Genomic DNA, 13,170 nt, shown 5'->3' on the forward strand with positions numbered 1-13,170 from the left:
GTCACAGTTCCTTCCAAATTAAAGTAATTTTTTGTATCTTAAATGTAATAGCTACGTAATAGAAAGTATTGATACGTATGTATGAAAAGAAGAAAATGAAATCATCTACAGTTTCACAACACCCATTCCCAGGTAAAACCACTACCAACAATCTAATGCAGACTTCCAGACCCATCTCTCCATCTTCCTTCTCTGTCTACTTTCTGTGGGAGGGTATAGGGGAGAAGAGGATGGAGAGTGAGGTCATACTACAGTTTGCTTTGTAACATTTATCTATTTTAAAGTACGTAAAGAACTCATGTGCATATCGATGTGTATAGATCTCCATTATTTTATTGGCTATGCTATTCCATTACATACATATGCACTGCCTTAAAATAATTTAACTTTTCACCGCTGTTTTCTCATTTTTTCTGCTACAAAAAAAGTCGTGCAATGAACATCCATGTATACACATTTTTATGCATCTGGCTAATTCTAAGGATATTCTTAAAACAAATCATTAAAAATGTCCGATCTCCATCGCAATCATCTCCATGACTGTGACCTCCGTCCAGGTCTTCTCAAAATAGCTAAGGCAGTCCCTTTTAAAAAGGGAATCAGTTCCCAATGCTCCCTCTGCTCAAAATTCTCAAGAGCTTCCCAACTCAGCACAAAAGGCAAAACGCCTCACAATAACCTCTAATAAGACTCCTGACCTTGTTCTCTTTACTCCAGCTACAAGCTAACCAAACTCCTAACAGAGTCTGCACTGAATGTTCCCTCTGTCTCCAAGATTCTTCTCCCAGAGATACCCCATACAGCTTGCTCCCTCATTTCCTTCAGGTCTACACTCAAGTCATCTCTACTCTTCTTCCTCTCACCGTACTTAGTTTTCTCTATGGTACTACTGGTCTCCATCTAATGTGTTTAACAAGGGTTTTAAACACATCACAAAAGAAGTGTGATTAAGTTCAATGTCAGTCAGTGTAATCATCAGCTGCTCCTAAATTGAAACCTGAGTCCCATGGCTTTTTCACTTAATTAAATAATCATACCAAATAAATAATTATGTCTAGTCCAAGTTACTACTGTAGATTCTAATCTTGAATTAACTTAAGATTCTTCCCCTTTCCCCAAAGCACAAAACACATTTCAAATTCTCAGTCCAACCCATGGAAGCCCTGTGATGAAGGGCTCCCCTCTCCACAACTTTACATGCAAGACTCCAGAGCAAAGACAACTCTTTCTAAAGATATTCTTTGCAAAATCCTACTCTCTCTCCACATGTTAACCTTTTTTTAAAATTCAGAATCTAGTCGAGGGATACAAAGTATATGGAACCAGATCTCCTGAAATCTCCTTTCTAAACTCTATATACCAGGTTTGCCTTACTCTCACATAGGTATCTGATAGATTTCCACTCCTGTTTCATGTAAAACTGACTCAGGAAGAATTCCACTTAACATTCTGTCACACTGGTTTACTAGTTTATAGTCTTTCTCTCACTACCTCATCACTGCTCTCTATATTCCAAGCACTTCTACCACTGCCTGAAAATGATAAATGCCCAGCAAATATTTGCTGCATGAATGAATGAAATGTGGAGTTACTGTCTCCTGGGTATAAAAAATTAAGCCTGTTGATTCATACTTCCAAACTGCTCTACAGAAAAATACCAATTGCACTCCCTTATTAACAGTATTTAAGAATACCTGTTCTCCAAACACTCACTAATAGTAGATATTATCCCTCCTCTTCTTTCTGGATATTTCGAATTTCTTGATTTTGAGTGAAGTCCATTAACTCTTACTTAATTTGCCTATTATTCATATGTACTACCATTAAAAATTTTTCACTTCGTTGTCTACTTTTGTTTACTACTGAGATATTAATTCTTAAGATCTCCTTTTAAAAAAGCATTAACTCTAAATTGCAAATCCTATACTCAACTTTTTGTATAGAATTTTGTTATTGACATGGTCACAAATATTGATGTTTTCCTTTCCCTCTCTTTTAGTTTCTAGTCTGGTACCATACCAGAAAGTATTTCCCTAATTTAAAGCAGCATCTTCCATGCAACAGTGATAGAACATAAACACTGAATGTTAAATTTCCTAGTAGCCACATTTTAAAAAGTAACAAAAAAACAGGTGAAAGTATTTAAGTTAATATATCAAAACTATTATCATTTCAACATGTAATCAATAAAAAAATTTTCTGGGTATCTCACATTTCTTTCCTTTGTGCTAAGTTCTTGAAATCCAGTGTGTATTTTATACTTACAGCACCAATCAATTCAGACTAGCCACATTTCAAGTGCTCAAAAGTGGTAGGTCACTAGTTGCTACCATAACGGACACTGTAATTCCAAAATGCAAAAATCTGCCTGTATTTTCTTCTAGTATTTGTTTCATTGTGTAGAAATTCAAGGTTTCCCTCTCTTAACACTTACTGTGGAGTGAGGTATGAAACAGACTCTAATTTAATTTTTTCCTCCACAAAGCTACCAGGTTTGCCTACTGATGTAAAATGACACCTAATACACTGAATATCCATGTGTATTTGGGCCCAATTCTGGACCCTAATCTGTTTCTACATCAATAACAAACTGACCACCTCTAGCTTTAGAATTCATTTTATTATGGTAATATTCGTTATTTTACTTCTTACAGAATTTTCCTGATCTTCCCATATTTAATCTTTTAAAAGAAGTTTAGAACTATGATCAAAGGTAGAAATTCCAATGAGATTTTAACAAGGATTATACTCAATACTTAGGAAATTATACTTAGGAAAAATATACTTCTTCACAATAGGAAAACTTCCAGTCAAAAGCATGGAAAGTACTGTCTGTCTCCTTTGTTATAATTTAGCAAGTTTCTATTTTATGATAATCATACGGGTTTAACACATTTTTTATGTTTCTCCATAGGTGTTTTATTCAATAATTTTTTAAAAATTGGATCTGTATAATATGGGAAATAGTGAATCCTGTGTATTTATGAAAAGACCTGCTGCAGAATAAAAATTCAATACTTTTTATGTTAGCATAGTTTTACACAAACTAAAATGCATTTATAACAAAACCCACAGGAACAGGTTTATCACTTTAATCCCCTAATTAATTGCTTACTTGCAATGCCAAATGCATCTCCAGTCCCCCAAATTAAGATCTGTTTTATCTGGATTTTCATCTTCAGTTGGCTTCTCCAAGTTAGCATTGGACCACAGTTGCAAACAGCTAGAACCAGTTAAAAGACGATTGCCTAAAAATATATATACATTATTCACCATTTATTATTTAGATATTTAACTAGTTAGTTAAGTTACATGGTTATGAGTCTCACATAATACTATAAAAACAAATCAACTTCTAAAAAAAGTTAAATAACCAAAACATCTGGGGGTAGAGGGAGTGAGGCTGTATTTTAATTCTGTTGAAGCAGCTTAGGAAAAAAGGGAAGAGATCATGTAATCTTTCATTTAACAAACATTTAATGAGCATCTTCTTTGTGCCAGGAACTGTGCTAACCACTTGGGTTGGAGGGAAGACACAATGACAAATGAAAACTTCCCTTTTTCAAGATGATTTCACATTCTGGTAGAGACATCCGTAAAGAGAGGCATGAATTCATGCAAGTTCATATATATTCCCAAGTATGATTTATAGTCTGGTTTATGGTTAAGGAATAAGGTGGACAGCAGACGTGGAAACAATTCTGGTCAGAGAATAAAGCATTTTTGAAGTTTGTAAGGAATTTCAAGCTTGTTATAGGCATTGGGGGTGTCAAGTGTGGGGAGGGTTATGTAAGTGGATCTGTATTTTAGAAGGGGTCTAAAGTAGGATGGGTAGATATCAACAGATGGACTTGAAGAGGCTTGTAAACCTCCCTGCACTGAGAAAATATGCAAAAGTTAGATGTATAGTATGTACATTTTTCTAGAGAGATAATCCTTAATTTTCACCATGCTTTCAAAGGCTCCAATACACAAAGAAAGGTAAAGATTCTTTAAAAAAAAAAAATCTAGATATAGATGAGATTAGAGAAAACAAAGACACAGGGAGACCTGGTTAACAGACTATAATATACACAAAGGAAATCATGAAGATCTGAATCAAAAACATTTTTTTAACATTTATTTATTCTTGAAGACAGAGAGCGCATGGGCAGGAGAGGAGCAGAGAGAAAGAGAGACACAATTTCTGAAGCAGGCTCCAGGCTCTGAGCTACCAGCACAGAGCCTGATGTGGGGCTCGAACTCACTGACCGTGAGATCATGACCTGAGCCGAAGTCGGATGCTAACTGACAGAGTCACCCAGGCGCGCTGATCTGAATCAAATTTAAAGAAGCAAGGATTTGAAAGCCATTTCAAAAGCAGAATTTTCAAAGCTTGACATCAACTAAAAAACAGGAGATAAAAAAAAGTCTCAAGGAAAATTCCCAACTTATGGCTTGGAAAGTGGAGCCGAAGACTGTGCTGCCATCCACACAAAGAAGACAGGAAGAGACACAACTGTGGTCAAAAAGGTAAAGATAAGGCATTCACTTTGGCAATTAAGGAGTAAGGATTTGTGTCTCTCTGGAAGAGCACGTTATTTCAAGGAAAGTGAGTTTGTGACGAAACACAGACTGCTGATCAGAAATCTCTGTCTAAACCCTAAATAAGTTCACTTAAGTAGTCATGTGAATTTAATCGTGTTGGGCAAACTCTGAGCCTCAATTTTCTTCTGATCTGTAAAATCAGAAGAGTGTACAGATTAGCTATAATCCTATAATATGTATAACCCATGAAGCACAGGCTAACAGGCTTAGCAGGAGCTCAATAAAGAGTAGCAACAAGGTGGAAGGTCTCACAGACAAAAAAAGCCTAGAAACCACCAAAGAGACACTTCATTTAAATTTAGTTATTATTCTACTGCTTAGTTTACCAAAAAACACAAGTCTTTATTTTTTTTAATTAATATATAACTGACATATGATACTATATTAGTTTCAGGTGAACAATAGAATGACCTGATATTTACATATATTGCAAAATGGTAAATCTAGCCTACATCCATCACCACACATTGGTTATAATTTTTTTTCTTGTGATGCAAGAACTTTTAAGATATACTCTCTTAGCAACTTCAGATATACAATATGGTATTACTAAGTAAGGTCACCATGCTGTACATTACATCCCCAGGACTTCTTTATTTTATAACTCCAAGCTTGTACCTTGGAACCACCTTCACATATTATATCCACTCCTCACTCCAGCCTCTGGCAACTGCCAATCCCCTTATTTATGAGTTTGGTTTTTGCACGTTTTCTTTAACATAAACTGAAGTTGAAATTAAGGTACCTCATGAAGGATTAAGGAATTAATATAAAATACAAAATAATTAATTCCAGTTATGGAATGATACAAAGATAGTTAATGTATAATACAGTATATTACCTTGAACACAAAGGGTGGAGGTATGAATATGAAAGTAGGGGGAAAAAGATAAAAAAAAATCTTAACAGAAAATCTCATGATTTAAGCCAGAAGCAATAGTGGATCTGGAGAAAACACAAAAGCACTATAGTCAATTTAGTAATGGCATCTGAAAAAATTTCTTTATATCCTAGTACCTGGCATATAGTAAGTAAATATTGGTCAGAACAAAAATGCTAATACTTCACTTAAAATATTTAAAATTTATTTGTAAATAACTAAAGTTCATTTGAAAAAATAATATACTAATTTCTCCAAATTATTTATTACAACAATAACCCATTTCTCAACCAAACCATTAAATTTTATTTTTTTTTTATTTTTTATTTTTTTAAATATTTTATTTATTTCTAGGAGAGAGAGAGACAGCGTGAGCAGGGGAGGGTCAGAGAGAGAGGGAGTCACAGACCGAAACAGGCTCCAGGCTCTGAGCTGGCAGCCAGCACAGAGCCCGACGCGGGGCTCGAACCCACGAACCGCGAGATCATGACCTAAGCGAAAGTCGGACGCTTAACCGACTAAGCCACCCAGGCGCCCCTAAATTTTAAACTTTTCAATTGTGAAAAGAAAATAAGTCAATCACAAAAAGATAATGGTCATGAGCTGTTGTCAAGTCACTATTAGGTATGTTAGGAAAATAAGTAATTATTTTTTTTTTCTTTCTTTATGTTTTAGAGAGACAGAGAGCGTAGGCAAGAGGGTCAGGAAGAGAGAGATGGGGAGGGTGAGGGCAAGTGTGGGAGGAGAGAGAGAGAGAGAGAGAGAGAGAGAGAGAGGGAGATAGAGGGAGAGAGAGGGAAAGAGAGAGAAAGAGAGAGAATCTTAAGCAGGCTCCAATCTCATGACTCTCCCCCCATCATAACCGGAGCCAAAATCAAGAGTTAGATCAACTGAGCCACCCAGGCGCCCAAATAATTATCTTCTAATATTACTTTGTAAAGCTGATTTTAGAGGAATTTGATATAAATACTATCCTCTGAAGCATTACTACTGATAAACCAATGGTACAAAATATCCAAGCAACTATTATGTTATCACTAATGAAATATCACTCAATTCAAATGTTAAATGCTTTTACTGCAGTTATTAGTATGACACTTCAAGAGGCTAGTTTACCTGACAGTATTTTTACAGGGCTCTTATCATATACCAAGTATTTTCAAATACACTGCTATATCTGATCATTAAAAAATTGCCTGGTGAAATAGGCATTACCTTAATTTATAAGTGAGTTAACCATTCTTGATCTGTTAAGTAATTCTTTTCATGAAAACAATACAGTCAAATATGTGAACATTTATTGAAAGCCTAATATATGATGAGCCCCTAAAAATAAATAAAATAGAATCTCAGCTCTGTCTAATGAAAAATTTAAACCATATAAACAAATAATTACAATAGACTGTAGGGCTATAAGAGAGTAACCATATAGTATATCATTCAAGTAGGAACTTTTCTCAGAGTACAAGGTTACACTATTATCATAAGAGAACATCAGGCATTAACTGGGACATAAGTCTCACTATAGTAACAATAGAGTTATACACCAAGTGCTATACTAAATCAAATGCCAAATTTGAACCCAGGTCTGTTCTCTTTCCACTTTATGTATAAAATATACATATAGGTTACCAGCTAGTAAGCATCAATCCTCTAACCTTATGAGAAAAAATATTTTAAAACACTGTGATTTTAATAAAGTATCTCAAAGATAATCTCTTTTATCTTCTAAAATAATTTCCAAAGTTTGTTTTCTAAATAAACATTTTCTCAGCCATTTCAACTACTATATTAAAATTTAAACTGTATTTTCTCTACACTGATGATTTCTTAGTTCTGTTTCAAAGAGAATTTCTTTCTTATATTCTAGAAACATCTATCTTTCAGATATTGCTGTATGACATGCAAGCATGTCAAACTCCACATGTCCAAACAAAACCTATGTTCCACCATCTGTAACTCCTACATATCACTCTTCTTCTTGTGGTCACAGGTATTCTCAAAATAATCCTAAAGCCAATTGTCAAGTAAGTCAATTCTACCCCCTATGCATTTCATATCTATGCATTCCTTTCATTAGTCATTCAACATTAGTTAGGCGCCTATGACATGAAAGACACTGAAATAAATTCCTACTTCTCATTCAGACTACTGTGAATGCATACTTTGCAAAGGCCATTATAAATAAAAATATTTATCCCCCTCTTCTGCCAGACCCTAGCCCTTCTAACTTACTGCTACAAGTTAAATCTGGTAAAACCCTAAATCTTAGCTTTTCTTGACCCACAGTTTTTTAGATAGTCAAAAAGAATTAAATTCAAATACCTTCACATGACTTTAAAGACCTTCCATAATATGTTGCAATCTTATCTCCTTATCACCAGACTCACCCCAGCTTCAAAGAAGTCCCAACTATTAACAGAATGTATCTTATGCTTTGTTTCTCTGTAACTTTGCCCACTGTGATAAACTGATAAAGATTGCTTTGGGATGGGTTTTTTGTTTTTGTTTTTGTTTTTAATGCAGGAATAGGTAAGCGCTACATACACATGTGATCTCTTCTTAGAATTCACTTGTTCTCTCTTCCTATCTATCCCCACTCTCAAAGCTAAAACTCTATCTACTAACAGGTCAAAAAGCTCCTTCTTCAATGAAACTTTGATTCTCCAGACAAAAGTAGTATCTCTTTCCCAAATCAACAGGTATTCCTACCATAGGTGTACACTATTACAGTGAGTATTTGTGTTCATTTCAGTATAAGCTCTAAAAGAACATAATGTTTTACTTACTTTTTACTCCCCATACTCTCACACAGAGCAGAACTGAAATACATGAAAGTAATAAAGGAAACAGCCCATGCAAGTGACATTGTTATTTCATTTCAGTTAATCCTGCTTGTGTTCTTACCTGCAGGATCCCAAGTTATATTGTGTGCTATTGATTCCAGAAAAAATTGGCCACTTTTCTGCCACTGACTATATAATTCCTAAAATTAAAAAAAAAGTCATTTAGCCAACTATTATTTGCAGCGTTTTTCTGTCAAATATATACATTCATTTGTTATTATCACTTATTATTCATAGTAACACATAAAATCTTTTTTTTTTTGAGGTACAATCGACCATGCAGTCATTTTTAAGGAAAATAAAATGTTCAATTCAGTCAAGAACAATAAGAAATACGTGATTGAAGAGATTATTGTGAGAATGAATATCCATTCTTGGAGATCCAAAAAAGTCTGCTTCAGTGTAAACAACCAGTAACTATATGCCACTTTGGATAACATTCATTCTCTTTAACCTCAGACTTTTAAAATTATAATGTTTATCTTATTATTATAACAGTTACAAGGGTTTAATTTTAAATGTGTCTGTGCCTGTGCTGAGGTTTCCTTCTCTTTTAATGTTTCATCCTCACCTGAGATTATATGTGTGAAAATTCAGAGTAAGAAATGTTAACACTTCCATTATATATATAAGATTTTTTCATTTCTTAAAGCAGTATCTTTCAAACTTTTTTCCTGTAAGCAAGTTCCAGTCGGACCCAAAACACAAATAGACATAAATGCAATCTAAGTTTACCCTTACTACATGTGATGCATTCTAACATCTATTTTACTTCATTTCCTTTTAAATTCAGGCTATGGCCTCCTAAGTTGACTTTACTAAACTCTAAATGATTGAGACCCATAAACAATCTCTTAATGTAGTGGTTCTCATACTTTAGTACAATAACCTGAGATATTTACTTAAAATACAGATTTCTGAGATGCACATCCAAAGGTTTGGGCTCAAAAAATCCAAAATCAAGAATCTGTACTTTAAATCAACACCCCAGGTGATTCTGAGACAGGTGGTCTGCAGAATATGCTTTTATGAAACACTACCTTGCAGGAATGGCTCTTAACCACAATGCACATCACCCTGTCTAGAACTAGACACAGAAGCACCTAGACACAACCCCACACCTACAGATTCAGAAATCCGGAGGGCAGGATGGACACATGGACCAACTAGTGATTCTGAAGTTTTCTTCTCATGAAGAACCACCACTTTTAAAGAGTATTCCAGAATGCACAAAGAAATGGAAACAGTATCTTTTTTATGAGGATCTATAGATTCTCTTAGACTATACCCAGGAATTACAGATTCTATGTACCTTCCAAAGTCCATTTTTCTATTTGATCCAGTTTTCCCTTTACTCATCAAGCTTTTTTTTTTTTTTTTTTTTTTAATTTTACCCTTTCTGCAAAGTCAGGGTTGCCTACCAATAAACCAGCCTCTTCTTAATGACTTTTTAACAATATATTAAACAATTATAACTAGTACATGAGAAAATGGGCAAAAACTAAAATTCCTGATTCTACCCTTACTGATAAAGGCATTTTACCATAACTGATTTTTTTAAAAAGTCAGTTATCTCATTCAATAAGTATTATGGAGTATTATTTGAAATACATCATTCTGAGCAGAGCACTTTTATTTTTACTACTTTCAATTACTAATTCACAGGTTATTAGGGCTCCTGCTATTGGATTCATTATGTAACAGAACATAAATATACATCAGGGGAGAACTGTGGACTCTCCGTGAAATTTTAAAATGAGTATCAGTTAATCTAGAGAAAATATTTTTCATTAACACAAGGTAGGGAAAAGAAATTCCACACTTAGGAATCAAAACAGCTAGTTTTACTTAGTTCTGTGGCTCAGCAGCTGTTTCACTGGTTAACTAACCTATTTTCTTTAGGCCTCTGTTGGCTTACTTATAAAAAAGAAATAACAGCTGTCATACTAAGAGGGAATTTTTAAGATACTAAGGAGCTAAGTGAAAAGAAAATGAAAAATATTAAAGATATATATAAAGGTGTGTCTATTACTAAAACACTTTAGTTCTTTACATTTAACATACATCTGCACAGTTCCTGACATCATGTCATCGTTATAATATTCCCACAAAGAATGAATTGCTATTAGCCAATTTCAGAATTGAGCAAAGGGCCTCATAAGAATGACCTGCTTAGGACTGAATGACTAGAAAGCAGCAGAGAAAGAAAGAAAGCACTGCTCTTAAGACCATACTATGCTGATACTCTTTCATACGGTTTAAATCACTAGCTTAATCTTCAGTGGAAATGGGTAAAATAAACTGGCCTGTCTATTATATTTAGGGCATTAAAGCACCCAGGACATTTACTATATATAATCTTAATATTTTTGAACTAGTGTTTTCACCAGCTTTCAGAACTATTTCTGAATACAGTTTCTTTATAAAGAAAAACATTTACTGACCTGTTAACAGTTATATTACACCATATAATAAGCACAAAAAAATAATCTCTGGAGATATGTTAAGACTCCGCAATTAAAACATAACTTTAAGAACAAAATACACAAGAAACTGCAGAAGAACTATATAAAAGTAGGTAATAAAAATCAAAACCAAAGAGCCACCTATGACTAGATAATGGTGTTTGCCACTAGCAATATATGAAGTGCCAAACTTAAAGCTGTTAACTCTTCAAATATTTATTAAAAAAGAAAAATGTCAGAAGAAAAAGAGTATTTTCAGGCAATTCATCAACACAATTTAGTTTAATTCTATTTCAATCCAAGATTTAAAACATATTTTAAATATGGAAGTGGCATTTAATATCTATAAGTATAGTATAATTTATACTGATTTATTTGATGATCACTCCGATTTTATACTCTTAAAAAACATTGTCTTTCAATACTCAAGACATTTCAATTCCTAAAAGAAAAATGATAAATTACTGACCAAATTTTTCTTTTGCTTCGGTAGATTAACTGGTTCAAAAACAGAGATAACATTTCCATAGGATGCTGCAATCTTTTAAAAAGAAAAAAAGAAAGAAAACTTATGGATATGTTAACTTACTTATGAAACAAAAGAGCAAAAGAAATTAACAGTATAACTTAAAAATAAGCCTCCCCCAACATAATTTCACTCATCAATACTTGAAATGTCAGTTTTAAGAGATCACCATACCCAAATCAGTACTGTCACTAACTGGGTAACTAGTGCATTAATCTCTTTGTACCTAAGTGTCTCTATCTATATTTACAATATGCATAACACTATCTTTCTAGTCGAATTTGTGGATTAAAACAACATCAGTAAAATATCTAGTACATAATTATAAGATGTATGATAAATATTAATTCCCTTCCTCATAGAAAAAAATATACTGATATATTCCTTGTCAAGTGGAAATTAGACTTAAAAAATACTTATCTCTTCAAAGTTCAAAATTCTGTCAGCATATTAGTGTAGCCTTTTAAAAATAAAACTTAGATCTATTCCTTTGTGAATTCTCTAAGAAATGCATTTTTTCAAAAAGGTAGCTATTATTACAGCTTGAGGGAGCCATGACTGAAGAACACTGAAATATCAGAAATGAGATTAATATGTACAAAAAATGAATGAGGGACAAATATAAGAACATATAATCTAGAGAAAAGGGGAGTAAGCAATGGGGATGTAATAAATAAACAGGAAAAAAAACTTTCAATGGCTATTTTAAGCATTCTGCCAAGTTCAAAGGGTATAGAAATCATCTGCAATGAGTTGGTCTGGAAGAAAGTATTTAGTCTGGGCTTTTAAGTGTGGGTAGGACTTCAAAGAGCAGAGAATATTCAATGTAGAAGCAGGGTATAACATAAATATGAACACAAGTGAAAGACCAGAAGAAGACAATGTACGCTTGGAGATGACCATTAGCCCAGATGGAAGAGTGTCTCTTAAAATAAAGGACATGCATCCAAAATGGCACATCTAAGCCAGGTTGTACAGGGCCTCATGCCAAGGCAAACAATTTGAACTTTCCCAAGGTACTGGGAAGCAAAGAAAGTTTTAAGCAAATGAATAAGATAAATGCAGATAAATTTTCTCATGAGAATTAATCTGGTAGTACTACAGAGGAAAAAAAAATAGTAATGCTAAAATACTGGATGTCTATAGTATTATGAAACATTTCATTCTTAAAGGCAAACAGAAATATCCAGGTATCAATAACCTGCAAATTTTCTTCCTGATATTGTACTAATATCTGTGACACAAAGGAAATTTGCCCTTTAAGAAAATGACTATAAAACCAAATAACCTGTTTATTTTAACATGGACTGTCATGTAATCTATGATCTCATGAAAATAAAACTCATATTGGAAGTTATTAAAATGAGATTTCCAACATTAACCAGCTCTATGTGAGTACAGATGGTATAAGCAAGTTTTTATACAATAATGAAGATTACAGAACTATAGAGCTGGGAATCAAACAAACATGAAGAGGGGAGAAGTCTCAAATATCTACAGCATTCCATAATAAAGATCATTTTTGTAATGTAGTGAGAACAAAAGAACAAAAGTTATGACAAAAGAAATATACACGAGAGACACTTGTAACTATAAACAGAAGGAACACAGGAATAACAAAGAAGGAACAGTATAAGAAACAAGATTTCAAGAGCCAAAACTTATTCTACTGTAAGTATCTCTAAATTAGGTCCTAAGGGGTAAATTTTTGGACTGGCAGATTCATGAAAATGATTAGGAAAAAAAAATTGGGTCCATGTGATTCCTCACACAAAATGTTCTGGTGGAATCATATAGGCAAACAACATATTTAAATATCTAGCAAAAAAATTAAATAAATTTGCAAAGTTTAGCTCAATATGGCCA

General features: G+C 33.6%; 1 protein-coding gene across 2 annotated transcripts in view; it reads right to left on the reverse strand.

Moving 5' to 3' along the window:
- DMXL1 (Dmx like 1) overlaps nt 1-13,170 on the reverse strand; it is a 130,168-nt gene that overhangs the window by 99,104 nt on the left and 17,894 nt on the right. For both annotated transcript variants that reach the window (XM_039244948.1, XM_039244947.1), the window contains exons 3-5: nt 11,248-11,319; nt 8,375-8,453; nt 3,116-3,248 (exon numbers count right to left, since the gene is read on the reverse strand). In XM_039244948.1, the coding sequence (XP_039100879.1) occupies nt 3,116-3,248; nt 8,375-8,453; nt 11,248-11,319 (284 nt within the window). The remainder of the gene's footprint in view (nt 1-3,115; nt 3,249-8,374; nt 8,454-11,247; nt 11,320-13,170) is intronic.

This window comes from Hyaena hyaena, unplaced genomic scaffold (assembly GCF_003009895.1).
Source record: "Hyaena hyaena isolate Hyena2069 unplaced genomic scaffold, ASM300989v1 scaffold_250, whole genome shotgun sequence".
Lineage (NCBI taxonomy): Eukaryota > Metazoa > Chordata > Mammalia > Carnivora > Hyaenidae > Hyaena > Hyaena hyaena.